At 45.5% G+C, this 25,553-nt stretch overlaps 1 protein-coding gene across 18 annotated transcripts in view; it reads left to right on the plus strand.

Moving 5' to 3' along the window:
- APBB2 (amyloid beta precursor protein binding family B member 2) overlaps window positions 1-25,553 on the plus strand; it is a 386,035-nt gene that overhangs the window by 266,551 nt on the left and 93,931 nt on the right. For 15 of the 18 annotated variants that reach the window (XM_055086069.1, XM_055086072.1, XM_028492026.2 and 12 more), the window contains 3 exons: window positions 7,791-7,853; window positions 8,240-8,325; window positions 8,420-8,480. In XM_055086069.1, the coding sequence (XP_054942044.1) occupies window positions 7,791-7,853; window positions 8,240-8,325; window positions 8,420-8,480 (210 nt within the window). The remainder of the gene's footprint in view (window positions 1-7,790; window positions 7,854-8,239; window positions 8,326-8,419; window positions 8,481-25,553) is intronic. The other 3 variants (XM_055086075.1, XM_055086073.1, XM_055086074.1) reach the window with 1 other exon arrangement.

Raw genomic sequence — 25,553 nt, forward strand, 5'->3', positions numbered from 1 at the left:
ATCGGCAGGCGGACTCTCAACCACTGCGCCACCAGGGAAGCCCTTGATAACTTTTTATTAGCATAATATTTCTCCTCTCAGGGCACATCCCATTCAGTCGACTTATTCGCCTTATGTGAGGTGTGCTGGGGGGTAAAGATGAACCAACACAGGCTGCTCCTTGTGGAGCTCAGCATGAAGTGGAGCGCTCTTCCATTCTGGCCCAGTTACCTCTTGGCATTTCTCCCTGGACCGCAGAGTGGCCTCCCAGGGGCTGAGCGGGTCAGGACGCCCCTGGGCTCTCACGGAGGCACAGAGTTCCTCTTTCTTCTTCACCTGTACTGCTTGGCCCTTGGCATCTCTGTTAGAATCTTTCTCCATTTCAGGGCTCCATCCCCCTTATTGTAACCCTTTACCATCTTCACCCCCAGGGAGCGCCCTGCAACCAGAGAATGCCCTGTTGGGAAGGGGGCATTGGCACCAGTATCTGTCCATTACAGACAGGGAAACCGAGGCACAGAGAGGCCAGTGACCAGCAACCACACTGGCTCTAGAACGCAGTGTTCCCGAATCCTCCTTGAATTCCAGGTCAGAGTTCTTCTCCCTTGGCTTCCCTGGCTCTGAGATCTCAGCCTACCTGCTTTCTCTTGGTCCAGAGGTGAGGAGATCAGACTAACTTTGAGATACCATTTCTGTTCAGTGAATCTCTTGTCCTCTGTATGTGGAAGAAATGAAGTTTGTCTCGGAGCCCACCTCCTGAGGCCAAGGCATGGGTGGGGTGAAGCCCAAGGAGGGCGTCCCGAGGTTTATGTGGCTCGGATTTTTAGTTCTTTGATTAATATGGTAGACTTTCACTTTCATGTTTTCTGCGAAAAGTCTTAGCAAGAACGCAGCACAGGTGGGCTGCTGGCCCTGGGGATAATTATTGGGAAGCAGAGTCCTCTTCTCATCCCTGAGCTGCCTTCTGATGCCCGCTGTTGCCTGCTCTGCCCCGTCCATGACTGCTTCCACCCCCCTCCCACTCACTGCCTAGCCCCCCTTCCCAGGCTCAGACTGTGTTCTATGGCCACCTGCCTCACTTGCTCTCCTGGAGTTCGGCGTTTCCATCGCATCCCCACTGGTCAGCCTCCCAGGTTCTCTGCATGACTTTTTGTGGCTTTCAGGGTATTTTCATAAACGTCACTTCACTTGTCCCCTTCAGGACTCTTCACGCGGCAGAGATGACAGCTATTATGTTTCCCACTTAAGAGGTAACCGAGGCTCAGCGAGTTGAGTAACCAGGCAGGTGGCGTCAGGGTGGCAGGATGGTTCCGTTCCTCTCGTCTCTTGCCATCGTGTTGGACAAAGCCTTATCCCTCCAAGAAACTTGTTAACAGATGTGTAGTTTTTTGAAGTTTCAGAGAGAGACTCATTCCCAGCTCTTTATTTTCTTTTATTAATTCTATTTATTTATTTTTCGCTGCGTTGGATCTTCATTGCTGCGCGGGCTTTCTCTAGTTGCGGCAAGTCGGGGCTACTCTTCGTGGCATTGCCCGGGCGTCCCATTGCGGTGGCTTCTCTTGTTGCGGAGCACGGGCTCTAGGCGCACGGTCTTCAGTGGTTTTGGCTCAAGGGCTCTTGAGCGCAGGCCCAGTAGTTGTGGCGCACGGACTTAGTTGCTCTGTGGCATGTGGGATCTTCCCGGACCAGGGATCGAACCCGTGTAGGCCCAGTAGTTGTGGCGCACGGACTTAGTTGCTCTGTGGCATGTGGGATCTTCCCGGACCAGGGATCGAACCCGTGTCCCCTGCACTGGCAGGTGGACTCTCAACCGCTGCGCCACCAAGGAAGTCCCCCAGCACTTTAAATAGACCAATGGGATAGATGTTCTTTGGATCAAGCTTTCGGTTGTTTGCTTCATGTACATTTTTTCCCCTGGACATCAGGCCATCCACTAAGTCAAAGAACCAAGCAGATTTAAAAGGCAATACATTAAAATCCTAGGGGCAAAGGAATGAGCAGATAGGTAGAGAGGAGAGGAAGGGGAGAGGTGGGGGAAGACACAGACTGCTACGTTCCCAGGTCCGGCAGGTGCTGACACGGATATTAAAGCAGAAGCACTAAGGGTAATCGGGTGTTTAGACCGCCAGCTTCATGCCTTGTCTCCTTACTCCTCATAAAACCCTATGCATCTGTACGACAGTTGTCATTACCTTTTTACATTCGACAACACACACAGAGAGGTGAGGGAGCTTGCCCAGGATCACACACCTAATACCTAGTGGAGTCAAGCCTGAATGGAGGTCTGCTGGCCCCTGCCCCTACCCCAGGTTTCACTATGTGTGTATCGGGGCTTGGAGAGCCTTGAATGAATGGCTTCATCTCACTCCAGGGGAGGACGGTGACATATGCAGCACCTGCTAGAAAATGGCTTCTCTTGATAACATTGTCTCAGGTGCTAATAACAGTTGAAGAGAAATGATTATATCTTTGATGCCATTTCTTTGGTCCCTAAATAGAATCTATTTTGACTAATTTGGAAACATGAGAGAAAGCAAAATGTTAAGGGCGAGAAGATACTTGTAATATGTCGCGTTAGACACGCATATTTTATACAGATTTTTCCTGAGCTGGCTTAAAAAAAAAAAAGTAGGTGCCAAATCTGTTGACTCCGCTTCACAAAAGTTTAGGACGGAAGGCTTCCTTACAGTTTGAAAATTTTACATTTCACGTTCCAAAGTTCACCAGGGAAGTGTTAGGCGCAGCGCATGATGTTCCCTCTGCATACGCCAGCAGTATTTTTGAAAGTTTATAAACTGGCCGGGAAGCATTTGCTGCTGAAGTTTGGCCCAAAGATGATCTCCCCCCAGTCCATCAGTTTGTTCCAAGTTACTTAGATGTTGAATTTTAGAGAGAAGAGGGAGCTACACAAAATATTGTAGTGAATAACTGTTGGCCCATAAGCAAGTCTTACTTAGCATCTTTCCAGCAGAAGGTGTTTCCAAGTTCCTTAAGGATAAGAGTATGGAGAAGCCAGTGGGTCTGAAGCAAGGGAAGGTCGAATTGTTTCTCAGGACCGTGATCTCTTCTTGATCACAATTCACTCTGTTCTTGCTGCATTGCCTCTGGAGTCTGGGAGGGGCCTGAGCAGCTAACTCCCCAGGAGGGGCCAAACCCATGTATTGCATTAGAACCTACAGATTTTCACATACATTTTGAAATAAGATGACAACATAAAGGGGCCAGTCTGTCATCATTTCACTGAAATTCTTGACCTGATCAAGTAATCATGACGTTTTAGAGCTGGCAAGAACCTTTGAGAAGGGCCTAGTGAATGCTACGGCAGTATTTCGTAGCCTGTCAGCCAAGGTCGGTGGCCAGGATGTCCTCTGGGGCTTGTAGAACATACTAAGTTTCCTTATTTTTACCCCAGGCTACTGAGCTAGACTCTCTAAGGGTAGGGCCTGAGAATCTGCCTTTATCATAAGCGTTCCAGGAAATTCTGAGTGAGTACAAGAGCTGGTCTTTTAGCGAATCTAGTCTCCCTGTTTTTATTTATATGTCACTCTTCCCCTTCAATTCTTTGGCTTCCTGCTAGCATCTCCTGGGAAGGATTGTTCTCACCCGTCTGCTTTGAAAGCCCTTTAACCTTTATTCCATTGTGTCTCTTTGTAGTATTTTTACTTGAGGCGTGTCCGCCTCCCTTTTGGGGGGGTGTCGGGACCTGCCCCCCTCGTCTTGTGTCCTGGCACAGTGCCTGGTACGTGGCAGTGTTCATTAAATGTTTGCTGAATGAAGGAATGAACCAGCTCTGTAGCGGAGGGAGCTCTTAGTTGACTTGCTGTAACTGCAGAGCCAGCACTAGAGACACAGGTCTCCTGATTCTCCTCTAGTTTCTAAATACTGCTGCTGCTTGCAGAGACTAATTTAATTGCACAAGCATTTGTCAGTTTGTCTTCTAGTTAGATTCTTTTTTTTTTAACTTCTCTGGATTTTATTTGCATGATAAACCAATAGCTGTTCTTTTGATAGTTTTGCATCCAGCAAAACACGGAAAGCAGTTTTAAAAGAAGGAAAAAATATACACACATATATGGATACAGTGCTTATTAACATTGACTGGCCTGTTCCTTGAAATTCCAGAATTCCAGGTACTCTGCCATTTATCATCAAGGCTACACATACCAAGGCTCAAGTCTTGACAAAAGAGGATCACGAAGCATAGTTCATAACCCTTTGTAGTCCCTAGGCTCTCAAACTTTTTATTCTTACAAATGCCTTAGTAGAGATAAGGACACTGCTATTCCTGGACACTTTCAGGCAGCCAGCCCCTGGGCTAAGGGCTCATGTTCTTTTTTTTTTTTTTTTTTGCGGTACGCGGGCCTCTCACTGTTGTGGCGGCTCAGCGGCCATGGCTCACGGGCCCAGCCGCTCCGCGGCACGTGGGATCCTCCTGGACCGGGGCACGAACCCACGTCCCCTGCATCGGCAGGCAGACTCTCAACCGCTGCGCCGCCAGGGAAGCCCAGGGCTCATGTTCTTGACCTCACTCTGTCCACAGTCTGGTGGGAAGTCTTCTAAGATCCCAGAAGAAAAATATGGAAGAAGAAAACTCTCAGTAGTCAAGGTTATACAGTCAGATTGATTCCCTTAGTAGTTCATGAGGGTACCATGCTGAAAGGTCATGAAGGGTCATGGCAGGTGCCATGCTCCAGGCTCTGGGTCAGTCCCCACTGTCTCTGAGGAGCTAGGGCTCCAGGGCTCTCGAGAACCTGAGTGTCATCACCGTAATCAGGATAAGGGGTGCTGCAGCCTGGCCAAGGTCAAGACAAGCACCAGGAAGGTGTGTCCCCGGCCATAACTCTGACACCACCATCTCTCAGCTGTGCAAGGCTTTAGCTGCATTGCCTGAGAGATGACCGATTGGAGGTTGTTACCCATAGAAGATGGTCCCTGTTCTCCCTCTACTCTCCTTTACCTCTCTTTGTGTCTGTCTTCCCTGGGGCATGTTGCTCGCCTGCCTTTTCCTCTCTTATTGTCTTTCTCTTTGTCTCTTCTTTCATCTCTCACTCCCATCACCCAGACTGCAGACTTTCTGTACAACCCAAGCATCTGTGTTGGTGTCTTTTTTCTTTAAATTATTAGCTAAAATGTTGTATTCTCTCTTCTTAATTAAAAAAAAAATAATAGATGAATAGAATATACGTTCTTAACATTTAGGACAAATTGTTTTTGTCCTTCATTGCCCTTGACTTAAAAAAAATAGTCACTTAAATGGAGGAGAAAGTTTCTCATCTTCAATGTCAATGAAAATTTTAAATATGGGAAGGAAAAAAGTTCTTTGGCCTGTTCGTAGCATATAATGTTAGTTTCCATTTTTATTTGCTTGAGTTTTGTGCTAAAGGGTTTCTTTAGGGATACTTATGTTATTTTAAGGTTTTGCAAAATCACTGTATAGGGCCTTTGTTTATTTAAATCTGTAAAAGGTGATTGTTGGAAGTTTGCCAGCTGACTCATGTCTCCGTAGCATGAGAGCTAGATTCATGCAGTCTTAGAACTATAATCAACTTTTACTTTACAGGGACTTCTACATCCAAATACATAAATACATAAAATACATTTAAAAATTTAAACACACACGTATAGAGAAGTGTTTGATAAAATGCCAAAGCCTTTTCTGAATATGTGTTTTAAAAAATGCTCTCCTTTCACTCTTTGTAGTCCTAACACAGTGTCTTTTGGGTATAATTTCTGATATCAGATTCCCTTTGTCAGACACACATGCCTTTTTTAAAATGTCTTCACAAGAGCACAATTATCTTCAATCTTCCTAATTCACCATCTGATTACATTTTCAAAGCTCAACCTAAATGAAAACCAAATAATGCTCACGTGTAAATGATGATGACAATTTGGAACCAAATAGGCTTGTTTTCTTTTTTAAGAAGAAATTTTAGCTTAAAATTTTATTTTGTACTTGATATTTCAAGTCCTTATCGTGAGTGTTTATTAATCCCCCTATGACGGTAACTCTAAACATTTTTCAGTCACTGGCCCTTCTGAAAACAGAAAAGTTGGGGATAAAATGCACTTGCACAAAACCCCACATCCATTTCAGGGGGTTCATAGGTCACCACAGCTGACAGGTTAAGATTTTCCTGTAATATTTTCTCCTCAGTAAAAGCTGAACACTGCTTTTGGGGATGGAGTGAGGAAAGAGGTGAGGGGCTGGACAGCATTCCTGCTCTGTGCTCAGTAAAAGAGATTATTTTAAAAAAATAAAAAAACACAGTGGTCCAAGTTCTGTTTTAGTTTGAAAAACTGCAGGTTGGGTGCCTAGTCCAGCAAAGAAAGCAACAATGACACCAACTGTGTAGAAGTGATAATGGATCCAAATTTGCAATGACCATGCCCTCAGAGAGGCCTTCAGAGCCAAATAAATGCATTTTTCAACACCTGGGACATTTGATCTCCTCTGCTTCTTGCTTTGAGTGGCTTTAAAAATTGTATTGTGTGCAGAAGTTATGGGTCAGTACTACCGTCTCATTTTCAAAGAACTTTAGTTGTAAAGTTACTTAGTGGAAAAGTTTCTCTTATTGATTTATTCTTCAAGAAAAGAGATTTTCCTGACAAGTGGAACAAGTTCATAAGGATGTGCCTGGGTGTCTTATTAGTATCATTTATTTCCCCAAATGTCACATGAAAAATATTTGAATATTCAGTCAATATAGTAGAAAGAAAAAAAATGTTTCCATTGTTGTCCGAGGTGAGTAAAGGAAGGAGTTGTTTAGATTCGAAGGTCTATTGTCAGAGGTTGCCCAGCGAGGCAAGGCTTTGCACTTTGTTCTATAACTATGTTTAGAAAAGCATTTCGTGATCGAATATTAATTTGTGAAGAGGCTTGGGTGGCAAGGAAGTAGAGTTTTTTATGAACAAGAGGAATTTACATTAGATTGTCTAGAGCTATTTTTTTTTTTTTTTTTTTTTTTTTTTTTTTTGTGGTATGCGGGCCTCCCTCTGCCGTGGCTTCTCCCGTCGCGGAGGACAGGCTCCGGACGCGCAGGCTCAGCGGCCATGGCCCACGGGCCCAGCCGCTCTGCGGCATGTGGGATCCTCCCAGACCGGGGTGCGAACCCGGTTCCCCTGCATCGGCAGGCGGACGCGCAACCACTGCGCCACCAGGGAAGCCCCTAGAGCTATTTTTTATTAGATTAAATCTCAGCAAGATGAGGTCAGGCTGGGTTCTTTGCCCTCCATCATTGCCATTTTTTTCTTTTAAGTGAAAATAATTTGGCCCCCAGCTTTTTTATGCCCTTAGCCATGGACATTCCCGTTTCCATCCAGCACATTGACAAGCGTCATCCCTAATTCCACCTCCACCTCAAGAAAACAGTTCTGTTTGGTTAATAGGAGAGAAAAAGGTGCCTGTGAAATTAGGTACGCTGGGCATTTACTACTTTGATGCATAGTGCGTGCTTTTAAGACCACATTTAGAAAGTATCGATAACTTCACTCTCTGGTAATAACGTTCAGCCATTTGTTTTGGTAAGTAATTAAAGCGCCCTCTCTTTCCTCCTGCCCTAGGCCTCAGGTGTTGATCTAGATCAAGGGAGAGCGAGCTCACATGCTGCCTTTAGAGTGAATTTGTTCCCTAACCCATCCTGTGAATATCAATGCTAACAACAGTGTCTTGTGTGTATGTGTGTGTGTGTGTGTTTTCTTTTTTTTTTCCTTTCCTTTTCTATCCTTTATTATTTTCTTTCTTTCTTTCTTTCTTTCTTTCTTTTTTTTAAATCAATGTGCTTTTTCCTTGTGAATAATTATATGTCTAGAAACAACCATGGAGTGATTTTGCTGTTCTGAATGGGGGAAAGATTAATAGTGACATTTGGAAGGCAAGTATATTGTCAGATTTTAGCTCATTTACTATTTTGTCCTTTTTGCATGGCTGTGGCTGCATCTTCTTTGTGAATATCATGCATTCTGCAGGGACGGAGCGATGGGGCTTCTGGCTAGGGCTGTGGGACTCACACGTGTCGCCTTTTTTGATGTCTCCCATTGTGAATGACTTCAGGCTGATTGCCCCAGGTTCCTGTTGTCTTGTAAGAAGCGGCACTTGCACCAAACCGGCATCAGCAAGCAGCCCATGCATGCCTTTTCCTGCCTAAGCTCACATACACTCTCTGCCTCGTGCTGGGAGGACTTCTCTCCCCTTTGATATTTGAGGCCATGTAATGGGTCATTCCCCTTTCTACATTAACAGGGATCTCTTTTCCTCTAGGATTTGCATGCAGCCACAGTCAACCCGGACCCCAGTTTGAAAGAGTTTGAAGGAGCAACGCTGCGCTATGCATCCTTGAAACTCAGGTAGGGCATTCAGAGCACCTGCCGTAATGAGTGGCTTTGTGCAGCTAGAGATTGCAATAGAATTCTAAGTCCAATTTTCTGTTTTTCTTTCTAGAAATGCCCCACATGCTGATGATGATGATTCTTGTAGTATCAACAGTGACCCAGAAGCTAAGGTTTGTAAGAAAGTGCTTTCAGCGACCAGGTTAATATTCTTGCATCAAAATAATGACTTTGGATAATGGCCCAGTTTTTTACAAACCATCAACCCAGAGCCACTTAATAAGGAATTATTCCTCAGTCCTCTCTCTTTCCTAATCTCCCCAACAATTAAAGTAAATCCCTCGGCCAACTTAGGTTTGGGAGGATTTCTGTAATCATCACGACTCTGCTTGTATCTCACTACATCAGTTCTTTGTGCATCGCCATAAGTTAAAATTATCGTTCGAACAGGTGGGCTTCAGAAGCCTTTGAAGATAAGCCAGGCTCTGCCTTGCAATGCCATAGGAGGGGCGGTTGAACAGGTGCCACAGACCCCTCACACCCACCTCCTCCAGGGCAGCCTCACACCTGTGCAAAGCGAAAGCTCCTCCTCGTCCCTGTCCTAAACACAGGCCTATTTCATGGTGGGGAACCGGCAGGACCAGCTGACGGGTATGTGACCGGTACAGTTGCACGGGGCCCTGCGCGGAGAATCGGGGCCCCGTGTTTTTCTGTGCAGTTGCTCTCTTGATGTTCTGCATACTTTTATCTTTGACTCTGTGCTCTGTAGATGAAGTTCAGTGGGGCAACGGAGTGTGCTCCGGGGTGTTGGAGCCTTGGCTTATGCACAGTCCTGCCACCTCCCTACCTGCCCAGTGTTTCTCAGCTGCCCGTTCCCCTGCTCCTTGGCACCTCAGGCCCTGCCACCCTCCCCATCCCTGCCCCCCACCCAGCAGTTACTGTTGCCTTCCATCCCTGTAGGGGGCTAGGTGTGAGCCTGGGGAGAGTTGATGCCAGGTACACAAACTCCATGGTGTCCCAGGACGGGACAAAATAGTGGCCTGCCCAGCTCAGGCGGACAGCCCACCAGTGTGTTCGCGGGTGACTCAGTGAGGCCCCGCCCACTCCCAATCCAGGTACCTAGCGTGTCCCGGCACAGGTGTTGCAAACAGAGGGTCATCCATTTGCTGTGGGCTGGGGTGGTGAGTCCACGGGAAAGGGGGATTGACTCAGTGAGGCCCCGCCCACTCCCAATCCAGGTACCTAGCGTGTCCTGGCACAGGTGTTGCAAACAGAGGGTCATCCATTTGCTGTGGGCTGGGGTGGTGAGTCCACGGGAAAGGGGGGTTCTTGGCACAGTTTCCCCACCCCTGGCCCGGACGTGGTGCATCGGCCTAGCAGCTGATGGTCTGTAGGGGTGGGCAGCCCGTGATGGTCTGCACTCACCCTGTAAGTATCCCCGTGCCCGAGAGAGCGTGACATTCAATAACAAGCAAAAGACACCGTTAGGAGTTGAGAGAGAGAATGCAGAAGAAAGGATAAAGCTTCATGTCTTAATACTTTTTACAGCTTTCTCCCCCCTGCTTTTTGAACATGGGGCCATGTGTTTCCATTTTGCATATTTCATTTTCATTTGCAAATTATGTAGCTGGACCTAGATATTTTTCTGAATCCCAAAGTAGATCTGTGTCTATGAATAAAACAGCAGATAGGTTCCTGTAGCAGTAGTTAAGTGGGGAACACCATGCAGGTTCAAAACCTTGGCTCCCTGGCCGGAAGCTGCCACATTGCCATTGGTTCTATAAGAATCCCAGGGCTTCTCTGTTGCTCCTGGTTTGCTCAGCTTCATTCTAAGCACAGCCTGATCAGGTTAAGGCTGCTCCAGAGCCAGCGGTGTTCTGAACAAGTTCTTGGTTGGCTGCTGACACCCTGGCCTTTAAAGATAAATCTTATGGCAAGGAAGGGAAGGGACGCAGTAAAACAGGAAGGCAGGCTGTGAATGATTTGCTTTGCTACCAAGTGTTTTATAAGGGCTATCAGCAAAGACTGGAGGAGGAAAGGCGAGCAGCAGCGATATTTTTCTCCACCCGGAAGGGCTGGGCCAGTGATGTCTGTAAAGCTGAGTGTCAAATTGACAAGAGTGGGACGGAAGGGTGATGCATGGAACGGAGATTGAATGGGTAGCAGGAATAGGAGGGAATTGAGCTATTACCTAAGAGGGTGCTTTCTCTTTTTCCCTCTCAGTTGTATTGCTTACTGAATTCTTGATCTACCACGGTTCTATTCCCAGCGTGTCTATTCTAGCACCTATTAGGAATTTCTTTATGTTAATAAGGAGGCTCAGCTTTCTTAGAAGTAACGAATGTTGTACTTAGTTCTCAACAAAAAAGCATGTGTATTGTACTATTTATTTTATATCCTTCTTTGTTCTATAAAAGATCTGAGGAGACTTATGAAAGCACTTACAAGCCACAGAAAACATAAGGGAAGAATCAGTGCCTCTGTCTGTTACTGGGACAGTACGTGGAGTTAGGACAGATCAGACTGAGGAGAAGGAAAAAAAGCATAGGACTTTTTTTTCAGAGCATAGGACTTGGCATAGTTAAGAAACTTGACCTTTGGGTCCATTTTTGTACCTCCAGGTGATTATTTATACTGAGGACTCTTATGGTAAATGGCATGAATTCCTGTAAGGGCATCTCAGAATCTTGAAAGAAACCTCTGCAAACTACACGTGCTTCTAACTGCCCCCATCCCACCCTAGATTCTGAAGGTGCCCCGTGCCATAGAAAGCCACTGTCACTCTTGAGGACCCTGAGTCCGTTGAGAGGGGAGAAGGGTCTCAGAGCCCTGCTTTCTATGAATCACACTGTGCATGAGGTAAAAGCATCTCAGTTCCTTATGGAATATAATGGTTTTTCTGGTGTTCTGTTTTAAAATAATTGTGATAATGAATATTTATTGAGTGCTAACTTTTTGCCCGGCTTAGTCCTAAAGACTTCGTTGCTGTTGACTCTCATCCTCACAAAAATTCAAGGGACTGACTGTCATTATTGCAGATGAGGAAAATGAGGCATAGAAAGTTGACCAGCTAGTTAAATAGTAGAGTCAGGATTTGACTCCTCCTGGAGCCATTTGGCTCCAGAGTCCATGCTCACTAGACTGTCCAAAGAAAAGTCTCACTTGGAGCTTCATGGAGGGGCCACCATCAATTAATGTGATCAGTGTCCTCAACAATGCTCCAAATGTATGTAAAGACACATAGAAATTTGGATTTTGCTCATTGGAAGCAAAGGACAAACCCATTTCAAGTAAATTGGTGGAGGATTATGACAGCGTGGACCAGCTTTCCGGTCTGACTTGAGGCAGAGATGAACCCTAGACTCTAGAAGTGGAATGGATGGGCCGCAGGTTTTTTCAGACCATCCCTCAGTGGTTGTAAGTTCAACCAGGCTTATGATAAAAGTTGGGCCAGAACAGGAGGAAATGGGGGCTGGAGTGGAGCTCCTCTGTGTGTCTGGCGATTGGCCGAGCCGCCCACTTTAGATACCCCACACAGATTGGCGTCCCTTTGGGGAAATTGAGTCTTGCTGTGCTTCTCTGGAGGCAAGTCTCTCCACCTCCTGATGGAAGCGGGCCAAGGGAAACTCTGCAGGGAAGGCTAAGGTGATCCTTCAGTGCTGTTTGCAACAGCACTAAACGAAATTATTTTTTACAAATTTGGAACAAGTCCATTGGTTTAGAGCTGACTTTGATGAGGCCACTTTGGAGGTATTCTCCATCGTCACCACCCTCTGGCCTCTCCCATCTGCCCCCTCAGTCACTCCTCGCCTGTTTAATGCTGCCTGGGGCACCTAAGCAGGCAGACGTGGCAAGATCTAGGTTCCCAGATGTTCAAGCTTTCGATAGATCTAAAGATATCTAAAGGGTATCTTCAGTTAACCCTTTCCATTCTTTCAATTTGCCAAGTACTCAGGAACTGAGTGCCCCGCAAAGAAGCAGAAGGTATCCTTTCTTTAGGAAACAAAAATATTTAATTTCATGTACGATGGAATTCTAAATATCGTCCCCGAGGGATGATTACTAAAAAGATTATTATAGAAAATGTCTTCCTTACTCCCTCAGTGAAACTTAGATGCTGGAAAAATAAAAGTCATTTTTAGACTATCAGGATATGAATCCTTCAGAATTCTCCCCAGCCACTCTGAGTCAGAGCATCTTGATAATCAGTTGTTCAGTGAAACATCTAAGTAGCAACATAAATGAGCTCTTCCCCCCATGCCACTCCACCCCTGCAAAAGCAAAGTATTTTTTATAACTCTGACAGTGTTTTAGGAGCCTACCTAACTTTATATACAGTAAATATTTTTTTAGTTGATTGCAGTATGTGTATGAGTTTGTATATAATTCTGAGCTCTTTAACTTTTATTTTAAAATAATTATAGATTTACAGAAAAGTCACAAAGATATTGAGTTCCCATATACCCTTCACCTATGTTTCCCTAATAGTAACATCTTCATAATCACGGACAATTATCCAAACTAAGAAATTAATATTGATACCGTATTATTAACTAAAATAGGCTTTATTCATTCCCATTTTCCCATTTTTTCCACTAATATCCTTTTTAGGACCTAATCTAGGATACTACATTGCATGTACTGAGCTCTTAAAAAATTACTTCACGTATTCCTTTCCACAATTCTCGGATTTATCATTCTTAATACCATTATAATATTCCATTTAATTAATAGCACCATAATCTGTCTAGGCACCCAGTGGCCATAGGAACAGTTTCCAGTACTACAGGGCAGAGCTGCAACTTCATAAAAATAGGTGGCTTTTTTTCTTTTAAATCATTGCTTTGGTACAGGTTGCTAAAACGGTATTACCGGGTCAAAGGCTATCAACTTATGGCTTCTGTCGCTTATTGCAAAACTGCTTTTCAGAAAAGCCTACGGCGGCATATAATTCCATCTGTAATACCCTAGAAGACACCTTTGTCCACTGCCCATTATTCTTTAGGCTTTGTCATTTTTACCTTATTTTATTGCATGTGAGCTACTACCTCCTACTTTAAAACTCACCCTCCTTAAATTATCATCAACATAGGACATTTGTTTTGGTAGTTACGAAACCCTGTGTTTATTATGAAACTCCGTGTTTCTGTCCTTTCTTGGCTGTCTTTTGCCCTTATTTTTCTATGCATTTTTTAAATAAAAATTTTATTTTGGAATAATTTTGGATTTACAGAAAAGTGACAAAGATAGTACAGAGAGTTCCTGTATACCCATCGCCCAGCTTCCCCCAGGGTCCTTACATAACCATAGTACACTTGTCAAAACTAAAAAATGAATAGGGATACAAAACTATTAACTAAACACTTTATTCTGATTTTACCAGTCGTTCTTCTAGGTCCTTTTTCAGTTCCAGGGTCTAACTCAGGACAGTACGTGGTGTTTAGTCCCTCTGCATTTTTAAATTCAAAGCTTTGTTATTGTCACCTTAAAGATTTTTTTCTAATTATTTTTTTTCTCTCTCTGTCTATTTTGTGTCACTTCTCCGTGTAAAATGTTTTTAAATGTCTGCGTGTACAAGCTTTTCGTAGATGGTTGCCTCTTGTGCCTCATTTGTCAAGAAGGCAATTTCTAGTCACGCCTGAGCGGCCAGGTAGCTTGCACTTCTGAATTCCCACGATTCTGCTCTCTGCCCCCTGGGCTCATCCTTACCACCTTAGAACCCTAATTTAGCCCTTTAAAACGTTCCTTTTCTCATGGCTTGTGGCTTATTGCTGGCCAAATGCTTGACTAGAATGATTAACCCTAAAATAAAAGCCAGTTATAATTAAATTGTAGAAAACTGAATGCTTTGAAAAATATGTACGAATTCCTTAGAGTGCTTTTCCTCTCCTTTGTGTTCACTATGCTCAGACTTCTGTAAAGGAAGTGTTCTGCCATCGTGTGGACAATATTAAAATTACGTCCCTAAAGAAATCAGCATTTCATTTGAAATCATTGAATTGCTGAAAGCTAGAAGTGACATTAAAGATGATCGAATGGTCCTCCTTTACAGGTGAAAAAGTGAATCCCAGAAAGTTTGTGTGCATAACTTTCCTAGGGTCCCACAATTAGTGGTGGGGGTGGCATTCAAAGGTGGGTCTCCTGGGCCTCTGACCAGGAGTCAGAGTGTATAACAAATCATTTTCAGGATATTTGTGGGGAGAAGTAATTAGAACTGCTTTCAGAACACTGTTCTTCGGAATCCACAACAAGGGAACTGGGTAAGGAAGATTGTTTTTTCCCAAGCATTAAATTCTCTGGGTTGCAGCTTCCTCGGCTGTAAGATGAATGTGTTGTCATCTCAGAAGTCACTTCTGGTTCTGAGAAATTTTCAGATCTGAAATGAAGTGAGCAGTCCTGATCTATGGCGTCTGGAGATTAAATAGTTCAGTCTGGTCTATCTCCAGATCTGGAGAAGGAAAGAAAGAGTAGTTGGAGCCCAGGGCTGGAGAGAGGGAGCTGGCTCCCTATTCTGAACACACGCTCTGCCTGCGCCTTGCACTATGTTAGGCACCTACATGCAATTTTCCTGCAAACGCAAGGCACCGTGGTTGTTTCCCCCATATTACAGGTAAGAAACTGGTGCTTTGAACAGGTTAAATAATTCATTTTATCACACAGCCAGTAACTGGTGGAACTGGCACTCAAACCTAGTTGCATTTGACTCCAAGGTCTAAGGGAGCGTCGTGCCCCACCCACTCCCAGGGATCGTTTCCCTAAGCTTTACGGTCACTGGCTTCCTGGGTGTCTGAGGTGGAGGTGGCAGGGATGTCAGAGGTAGGCGGGGCGGGGGGTGGGGGACAGACTGGAGAGTCATTGCTTGAGGACAGACTCCTCCTTCCTTTCCAGCGGCTCCCAGATGGTCCAGTCCTTGGCAGTGCCTTCAAACTTTCCTGCCCACATTGACAGATTCAGATTCAGCTGTTCTGGGGCCGGACAAGGTACTGCAATTCTGCTAAGCTCTCGGGTGCTGCTTATGCTGCTGGTCTATACACGACACGTCAAGCGGCAACAGTAAAAAGTTTGAAATCAGATAAATAAGGTGTCATTTCTATGCATCCTCTACAGTCTTCCTACACAGTACCTCCCAGTTCTGTCATGGCCACTTGCAGCCAGTTCCCAGCTGCTCGGGGATGTCTTTCCCAGGCACTGGTTTTCGTGAAAGCTTTGCTTGTCTCTGTCCTCTTTTGTTATAACCTGCCCCAGATGGAGAGAAAAGAGAAAGAGGTGATACACATCAGCTGGTCAGTAGGTTTGATAGAGGAACGTCCTGAAGTGAACGGTGAATGAACATGAGATTCTAATATTCATCTGTAAGCTTTATTTATCTGTGCCCTCCCTTGGTTCCTATTCGCATAGATTTTCCTGAAGTAATTATATTAGTGTCTACTGACTAGATTAGCACTAATAGGTAAACAGGAAGGGGTAGGGAGTATCTTTTCTCATTCAGATTTATTTCTGGTCTATGTAGCAAATTCGTTATCATTACTTAGCATTTGTATGGGATTTTAATGTTTGCATGTAGTTCTTAGAATTGATTTTTGTTCATGTGGCACGGGTATTTTTCTTTCAGAAATCCTGATCTGTATGAAAAGTTTGGGTTTGATTTCTGTTGTTGATTCATTAATTGAGTCAAAAACATTTATTGAATGCTTAATGTTAAGGAAGAGCTGTGTGTTACAGTGGCTAAGAGCATGGACTCTGGGCCCCGACTGCCTTCGTTCAAAGCCAGCCTCTGCTGCTTACTTAGCTGGGTGACCTTGGGCAAATTACTTAGCCTCTCTGTACCTCAGTTTCCTCATTTAGAGAGTGGGCATAATAATAGTACCTACCCCACAAGGCTATAGTAAACATTAAGTGAATTGATATAAACATTAGATCTATGTCAAGTGCTTAGAACCACCTCTACCATACTTTATGCATTAGACGTTATGACTCTTCTCTTACAAGGAGGAACGGATATGTCCCCTGCCTTCATGGGGCAGACAACGAACAGGGAAATTCAGTGCATTGTGCTAAGTGCTGAGCTATCATGTCATGGATGCTGAGCCGGGGACATCTATCCTGGCTGGGAGTAAGAGGTGGCATATGGTTTTCCAGAAGATGATGCCTAAACTAATGAGTGTACTTGCATTGCAACGGGATTTAGTGATTCTCTCCCAAAATGTAAATGTAAGTGCTCAAGATTAAAAAATAATTTTATATGTAATTCTGTATTCATTTTCAGCAAATGCTTTTAGGAACAGATCTATTAAGATGAGGCCCAACCCATATTTGTCCAATACTGCAGATAACATTGTTTCTGTCAATCTGTTCATGTGTACACATGTTACAAACTATGCCCAAACTTGGTAGCTTAAAACAAACATTTATTTTGCTCCTGAAATAAATTTTGTGGGTTCAGGAATTTGGGAAGGGCTCAGTGGCGCAGTTCCTTTCTGATCCACATGGGGGCATCTGGGGGCAGGTGGGGCTGGAGAATCCACTTCCAAGAGGGCTTCTTCACTCACGTGCCTGGTGGCTCAGTGTTCCTTGGCCACTGTCTCTCTTCATGGGGCACCTCATCCTCCAGGGCCTCTCCATGTGGCTTGGACTTCTCACAGTGGTGGTCTCTGGGTAGGCAGGTGTACTTCTCACCTGGTGTCTGGCTTCCAAGAAGCAGGAAGCTTCCTGAAGCCACCAGGTGAGACAAGGCTGTTTCAGGAGATGGCACCCCATCACTTCCACCCTGTTCTGTTGATCAGAGCAGTCACAGCCCAGACCCAAGGGTGGAGACACAGACTCTGCCTCTTGAGGGAGAGTGTCAAGGTCATACTGCAGAGAGCATGTAGGATGCAGGGGAGAGGGTGCTTTATTCCTGCCATCTTTGGGACATACAGTCCGTGACAGATGTTATTCTCACATTTTAGTTATTCAGCGAAAACGCCCTTAGTAAGGGGCATCACTGTCAACACAGTTGAATCAAGAAACCAAGGCACACTGGGGCTTCCCTGGTGGCGCAGTGGTTGCGCGTCCGCCTGCCGATGCAGGGGAACCGGGTTCGCGCCCCGGTCTGGGAGGATCCCACATGCCGCGGAGCGGCTGGGCCCGTGAGCCATGGCCGCTGGGCCTGCGCGCCCGGAGCCTGTGCTCCGCAACGGGAGAGGCCACAGCAGTGGCCGCAGCAGAGGGAGGCCCGCATACCACAAAAAAAAAAAAAAAAAAAAAAAAAAAGAAACCAAGGCACAGAGCCAATGATGAACAGATGAACATACCAAGTCCCGGCAGAATGAGATTTCATCCTCTCATGAACGTCTTTCAGGTTGACGTTCACAAAGAGAAAATAAGGACCATCTCATTTAAGCCTTAGCTGGTCTGGGAAGAGCAGAACTTGAGTCAGGCTCCTTGACCCTGGTCCAGCATGGTTTTCCACTGAGCAGGGCGACACTCACTGCCTCTTGGACCCTGAGCCATTGGCCTTCGATACTCATTTTGTCTCCGGGCCCAGAGGCCAGCTTTTGTGTTTCTAAAACTGTTTTCCTCCTTTTATTTGCCAACATGACCATGCATAATGCCGTGTTTCTGGCAGAGCCACGGCTCCCTTTCCCTTATTAACTTCTGGTCACTCCGCTTGCCTGAATGAGCAGTTGAGGAATTGGCAGCCATGCGAGCCCCCGGGTTTTGAAAGGCACTGTTGAAACGAGCTGCATTGTTATCCAACTGTTGGCAGCTGCTCCCTGTGGTGGGCAAATGCCTAGATGGCTAATTAAGGAGAGGCAGACTTCCTTCTTCCCTTGAAGGAAGGAAGCAGGAAACAGGGGAGGTGATGGGCGGCCCCCAGCAGCAGTGGTGGAGGTGGGCACCCTGAGAGTGCAGGGGCAGCAGATGTGTCAACCTGGCCCCGTGAGATCCTGGCAGAGAATTCTGGGCCGTGGGTATTCCCAGAGCTGAACGGCCTCAGGCAGGAGCAGCAGCAGTGGTACCTTCATCGAGCAGGGCTGGGTCCTCTAAGGAAGAGCCAGTTGGTCGAGCCCTGGGGGTGTCCCGAAGCTGGCGTTCCGAGGCTGCCCAGAAACTTGACAACGCATACCAGACATCCTCTTCTCGGGGCTGTTGCCTGAGAACTTAATGCCGGTGCCAGTACTGAGGTAGTACTGTGAACGTTTCTTGTTTATTTGCAGTTACTGAAATTGATAGAGAAATGATGGTTCCTCCTACAGGACTATTAGAATAATTCATACACTGAGCCATTTTAGCTAAGCCACACTGTCCCCTCACTCCTATGCCTCCTATTTAAAATCTCATTGAAGTGTGAAGCCACCACGATCAGAGCCTGAGTTCTTCGTCCGCTCCAGGCTCTGGTGCTTCTAAGGAAATGGTTTTAAGAGTCAGGTTTGCATATTTTCAGTCTCTAAATTGACATGAAGTGTGACAGCTCTCAACAGTTGTCTGTAACCAAGCCATCCATCCACTCATTCTACATATATTTATTCAACAACAATTGCATGCAAGGTGAGATAATCAATCAGACGGAGGAGAGAAGCAGAAGAAAGTACTACAGCAGAGAAAATGGTAAAATCCCATTTCAGAATGACAGTTACAATGTTACTGGACTTGAGAAAGAGACAGTTTGCATCTGTATGTGGAACTTCAGTTGCTTCCTGTTGAAGGAGACATTTGAGATCAGTTCACTGAGCATAATCCATAAATAATTTAAATTGACAGCCTAAGTGTTCATTAGCAGATGGATGGATAAAGGAGATGTAGTATGTATATGCAGTGGAATATTATTCAGCCTCAAGAAAGAAAGCTTGCCATTTGTGACAAGCTTTGGACACGAATAGACCTTGAGGGTGTTATACTAAGTGAGATAAGTCAGACAGAGAAAGACAAATACTGTATGATGTCTCTCATATGTGGAATCTAAAGAAGCTGAACTCTTAGAAACAGAGTAGAAGGTTACCAGGGGCCGGGAACAGGGGAACTGGGGAGATGTTGTTTAAGGGTACACACCTACAACTAGTAGATAAATAAGTCTCGGGGATTCAATGCACAGTGTAGCAATTATAGTCAACAATACTGTATTGAAAACTTCAAAGTTGCTAAGAGACTAGGTCTTGATTGTTCCTACCACAGAAAAGAAATCATAAAAATGAGACATGATAGAGGTGTTAACGAATGCCATGGTGGTGGTCTTACTGAAATATATAAATGTATCAAACCAGCACGTTGTACACCTTAAACTTACACAAATGTTATATATCAATTATATCTCAGTTTTTAAAAATTAATTTAGAAATAACTCAATTGACCTTAAACGATCCTCAGACTAAAAATCACTTCATTAAGACTGTGCTTAGCTGATGAACCAGCACATTCTTTTTTTTTTTTTTTTTAATTTATTTTATTTATTTGTTTTTGGCTGTGTTGGGTCTTTGTTGCTGCGCACAGGCTTTCTCTAGTTGCAATGAGCAGGGGCTACTGCACTGCGGTGGCTTCTCCTGTTGCGGAGCATGGGCTCTAGGCACACAGGCTTCAGTAACTCTGGCACCGAGGGCTCAGTAGTTGTGGCTCACGGGCTCTAGAGCGCAGGCTCAGTAGTTGTGGTGCACGGGCTTAGTTGCTCCACAGCATGTGGGATCTTCCTGGACCAGGGCTCGACCCCATGTCCCCTGCCTTGGCAGGTGGATTCTTAACCACTGCGCCACCAGGGAAGCCCGAACCAGCACATTCTTAACCCACTTCTCCAGCCAGACAACACTGCAATTCACCTCCTGTGGGCACAGAGCAGAAATGTGTCCCTTTGGGTTCCCTTACAGTCTCTCATTCTCTCAGCAGACCTGCTGCTCAGGAAGGGGACACAGGTCCCCACCCAGGGCCCACTTTTCTGCTCCAGCCACATTCCCAGTGGTAGGTTTGACCAACAAGTGACCCCTTTCTCTACTGAAGCTGGAACGTTGGCCCATGTAAATGACACGTGGACCCTAGAAGCAAGAATATATGATTTCTCAAAAAGCCCTTCTCCTGAGAGCCGTGATTTTTTTCAGAGCTGAGTTCAGATGAGATCTATAGCAACCTATTTTATAGAAAATGTCAGTTTTCCCTCTTCACCTAATGCTATAGACTAGTGTCACTTAGCAACTAAAATACTATATGAAGCTCATCTCTCCTTCTTCACATATTCTAACACATGTCTGCCCTGTTTTGTTTGAGATCTAGAAGAAACAATAAAATGAATGGATATCCAACGTAGACCTTCATCATTTGGCAACAGTAGAGGGTTGGGCGGAGAAGGAAACTAACGTCGCTCTGATTCCATGTGCTGGTCACCCTACTGGGTGCTTTACTTGCAGCGGGCCGTCTGATTCTCGGAACAGCCCTGCAAGGGGGCGGGTGATGTTGTTATTCCCACTTTACAGATGAGGAAATTTTCAGAGAACCCAAGTCACTTTCTTAAAATCACACATCAGTTGTATGGACGAACTGAAATTTGAGCCTGAGTGAAGCAGACTCTGAAGCCTGTGTTCTGATAATAAAATACGGTGATGATTACTGATGTTCGTTGAGCATTTAATATGTTATGGGGCACATATATGCCAAGGTGGTTTGGGGCCATTATCGGTAAGCTCAGTTTCTGTCTTTCAGGCTCATCTAGCACCTCTGTAAGAGGCAATAGCAAACACTCCCATGTGACTGCCACTGTCCCGCTTTCCCACAAACCCCAGGAGCTATGTTCTTTTATTTCTCCTATTTTTAGTTGAAGCCGAGGTGCAGAATCTCACGTGACCTGCCCACAGTTTCAGAGCTGATAAATGGCAGAGCTGAGATGTGAACCCAGGCAGTCTGGCTTCAGAGACCAAGCTTTTAATCTCTGGGCTGTCCTTCCTCTTGTGTAGGTGGGCCTTCCCATGGTCTTGCAAGCATGCCTGTGGTTTGGTTCTCTGATTCCCTGTGTGATTGTTGTGTGGGAGTTCTATACCATGAGCTCAAGTTCACCTGAAATGTGCAACTGTATTAAAGATTGAGAGGAAAAATAAAATATGTTTTTATGTGTGTGTGTTGGTTTTGTGTGTATGTGTGTGTCTATTAGTGGATTACCCAAGCTCTTGACTCCTGGTGAATGACAAAAGAGGAAAAAACAGCTCGGGTCTTTGTCCCTAATGCAGGGCCATGTTCCAAGGGGAAAGGGTATGAAGTAGGAGCTGGAATCCTTGGGTTCTGGGCCCAGTGCTGTCGGGGATGAGCTGTGTGATTTTGTTAATCTCTCTGAACATCACTTTTCTCATCTGTAGAATCGGATGGTACTAAGGCATAGTCTGGGAAACTCATAGTATTACTGTGAAGACCAAGTAAGATGTTATACAGTAGCAATGTTTCGCTGCACAGCACTAGCTAAACATGATGTATGGTTTTGGTCTTCCAAAAGTTTCTTTAAAAATTCGGATGTAATGGTTCCCAGCAGCCCCGCCCGTCAGTCGTGGTGATTTACCCGTTTTTGCTGCTGTGTAGGTCCCGTCAACTGGAGGCTGTGTGGGAGTGAGCCCAGTCCCAAGTATGCCATCTTTTAAGGCCACCCTCCCTCTCTCTCTAATTCCTTTAGTTTGGCAATCATTTTGGCGATCACAGTATTACAATGTGTCATAGCTTAAGTGAAGCAGCATTACTTTCTTTTCTCCAGACCTTAGAAAAAAATTAAAATAGGAAATGGCTCGTAACACACTGGTTATTAATGAAAATGCAGATAGTACCAGCTTATATAAGTTATACGAGGAGTTTTCCTCTAATATTTGGAACGGAGGCAGTGATGACAGGAATAAAGAATTTCCTTTGTGTCAGTGGGATTGAGTGTTTGGTGCCTCATCTTATAGACAAAACAAACCTTGAAACAGGTTTTTGACTTGCAGTTTGTGCGTGCGTGCGTGTGGGTGTGTGTGTGATTTCTCACTTTACGTAGAGCATGTTGCTCTCCCCTTTTTCTGTATGTTAGGGCGCATATATGTAAAGCCTTCATCAATTCGGAATTGCTCGGTGGTTCAGATGGAACAGCAGTGAAGCACTTGAGTTCAGTAATGCAAGCCTTCCCTTCCTAGTGCGCTAGTGCACCGAGTAGAGAAGCCCAGGCTGGTCTCAGTCTCTAGAGTTCTGGTTGAAAAGCTTTGGGCTTCAGCCACCAGGAGTTTTATACTAGCTTTTAAAAAAAGAAAAGTTACTCCAAAGTTCTATGTACATATTATTGACATCGAAGTTGCCCCCCTTTTACAGGAAACTCTAGATTGTTCCTTCCTTAGTTGCTACTTCTCCCCAGCATTTACAGTGACTTCAGAGATTACAAAGACTGCCGAAAGGTGGGGGACTGCAGCAGAATCTGGCCTGCTGCCATTAACAGCATTAAAGTACTCACATTGTCCACGAGATGAGTGTTGATAAATAATGTAGCATTTGTAAAACATTTTCCCAAAAATCGTTTTTTTAACTTATTAAAAGTTAACATGGGGGGGGGACATCTTTCTCAGGAAGCTGAGAAAGTCACCAGTGGCCCACAGCATATTTTGGCATCACGTTACATACGGAACCTCCCCATTCCTCTAACATTCTTTGCGGACCTCTCTCTATGAGAGATTCAAGGCCGTAGAGGCGAGCGCGTGCCAGAGCTAACTGTGTACTGGCGGGGTTGTGATGTGTGTACTAGGTGAGGCTGGGCCCTGTTCCCACAGAGCAAGCTATGTGGGGTTAAGGTAATGCAGTTTCGCCAGCCCTGGGGTGCTCCACATTGTTAATAAGTGAAGATATTCTCAAGACAGAAAAATACATTTTATTTTGTGTCCTCTTTTATGTGCTTAAGTGGAACTACCATCTTCTCCTTCAAGATGTAAAGACTCTTCCCAAAGCAGTTTGAAAAATGGGATGGTTGAGGTTCTCATGGATTGTCATGAAATAAGTTTCACAGAGGTTGTATTTTTTTTTTTTTTTTTTTTTTTTTGCGGTACGCGGGCCTCTCACTGTTGCGGCCTCTCCCGTTGCGGAGCACGGGCTCCGGACGCGCAGGCTCAGCGGCCATGGCTCACGGGCCCAGCCGCTCCGCGGCACGCGGGATCCTCCCTGACCGGGGCACGAACCGGCGTCCCCTGCATCAGCAGGCGGACTCTCAACCACTGCGCCACCAGGGAAGCCCCCAGGGAGGTTGTATTTTACATGCAGAATCGTAACCTATGTGCAGAATAAATCTCGTGTCTCTGGTCTGGTCATCTCTGTTGAACAGGAACATCAGTGGGGACAGTTAACTTAACATCCTACTTTTAAAGCTTTGCCCCAGGAGTGAAGAGTCCACAGCCCCCTTGGTAGAGGGTTTCTTGTTTTAGTATCTCTTTTCCTTAAGAAGTTCATCATTACTGCTTTCCAGATTCTCCTTGTCTTTCCAGAGCCCCTACCCCTTGCTCGACACCCTAGGTAGAAGGATGACTTTGGGTTGCATTTTCCCCACACTTTTTCAACTGCTTCACGATAATGCTTCTCATTCTTCTCTGAGAAAATTAATCCAGACTCCCTCCACCTTTCTTTATAATTCACAGGACTCATAGCACTTTGATTAGTTTTGGTGATTTTTCTCAGGATACCCTGCATCTTCTCCTTGGAAGAAAAAAATGAATCAACAGATATTAAGTGCTGCTGCTGGGCATTGTGGGAGAAGAAAAACACACACAAGGGCTCCCTGACCTCAAGTGGCTCCTGGGAGAGGGGTACGGTGTTGAGAATCGGGACACCCCACTGCTCACCTGTACCGGCCGCTCACAGGCCAGGTGACCCTGGATGAGTCACTTCCCCTGATGGGCCTCATCGGTCAAGCAAAGGGGACAAGCAGAGCTTTGAGTTCGGCTCTGAAAACAAGACTCAGAGGCTAATGGGGGAGGTGGCATTAATTCAAAGAATAGTAGAGCATTAAGAGGTGAGCTACTGAGTTATCTACAGTAAGAGTCCAGGAATAGGGGAGATGAATTTGGGAATGAGGCTTCTCCTTGAATTTGGACCAGCAGCCTCTGGCCCAAATCACTGGACCTCCACCCCAGGTCCATTCAGGGGGCAGGGCTGCAGTTGTCCCACAGGCAGCAGTAATGAGCCTCAGGCAACAGCAGGAGCTGCCGTGAGGTGCCCTGGCCCCGAGGCTGTGTACCCTGAATAATGCAAAGTTCTCTCTCTCTCCCTCCCTCCTCTCTGCCCCTTCCTGCCAGGAACTCCTCTCTGCCCCCGTCTGTAAGTCTCCAGCAAGGCTCGCCTCCACTAACTGCCTCCACTAACTGCTTACTTCCATCTCGAGGCTTCGTGACAGCATCCAATCTGCAGTCACTTCCCTTGGAATTTTGGGAATCCATTGCCTTGCAGCATTCTCTGGGTCCTTCCTTCTCCATGGTTATTTCGTGTGATCACCAGGGAAGTCTTAGAAGTTTCCGCTTTCTGGAGCTACAGGGTTCCTTAAGGCTCCTTCTTTCCTTGTGTCCACACACACACAGGATAAAACCTGAGTGTACTTGAGACACAGGTGTGTTACCTGCTTGTGAGGAGGGGCCACAAGGAGCCTCTTTGGTCAATCTGTCTTCAGATGGAGTCCTGGATATGTCTATTCTTCAGATACCTTGTCACCTCTGGGAGTAGGTTTTTAGCCTTTAGTCTATTGCTGGAAATGTCCTCCCTTTTAATATCTCAGCTCTGTGAACATGCATTCCTACCCTACAAGCTCAGTATAGCTAATTTAAAGCAAAGTCTTTAAAACAACTACTTAAAATACTTCTTTCTTCTTCAATTGCCGTAAATGTCTTGGAATAGCGAGTGTTCATACTCACTTCATCTTTGCGTTACACAGTGATTCCAGTTGGTCAGGTACCATCTCAGTAAGTGGTGGTGACTAAGGGAACCCTTTAGGGACAGACTTCCCTGCCCACTCCACTCCGCACAAGACAGACACTCATTCTTGTTAGCGGCAACTCTGTGCAGTGCTCTTGGGACTCGGGTCTACTCATTTGTGAAATGAGGCGGTTGGGTTCTGGGGTCCCCAGATCCCTTGTGCTCTGGGTCTCTGTGCAGTGGGCAAAGGCTCTTCCCGTGTGTGTACCGTGTAGACATCTAGGAGTCAGCTTCAAGAGCGAGGACCTGGTGAATGCTCCCTTAAGGGCTGCTCAATCAACAGTCGTGCTTTTAATTCAGGTCTTTGTAGGTCTTCCCACTTTATGAGTTTA

Source organism: Physeter macrocephalus, chromosome 7 (genome assembly GCF_002837175.3).
Source record: "Physeter macrocephalus isolate SW-GA chromosome 7, ASM283717v5, whole genome shotgun sequence".
Classification (NCBI taxonomy): domain Eukaryota; kingdom Metazoa; phylum Chordata; class Mammalia; order Artiodactyla; family Physeteridae; genus Physeter; species Physeter macrocephalus.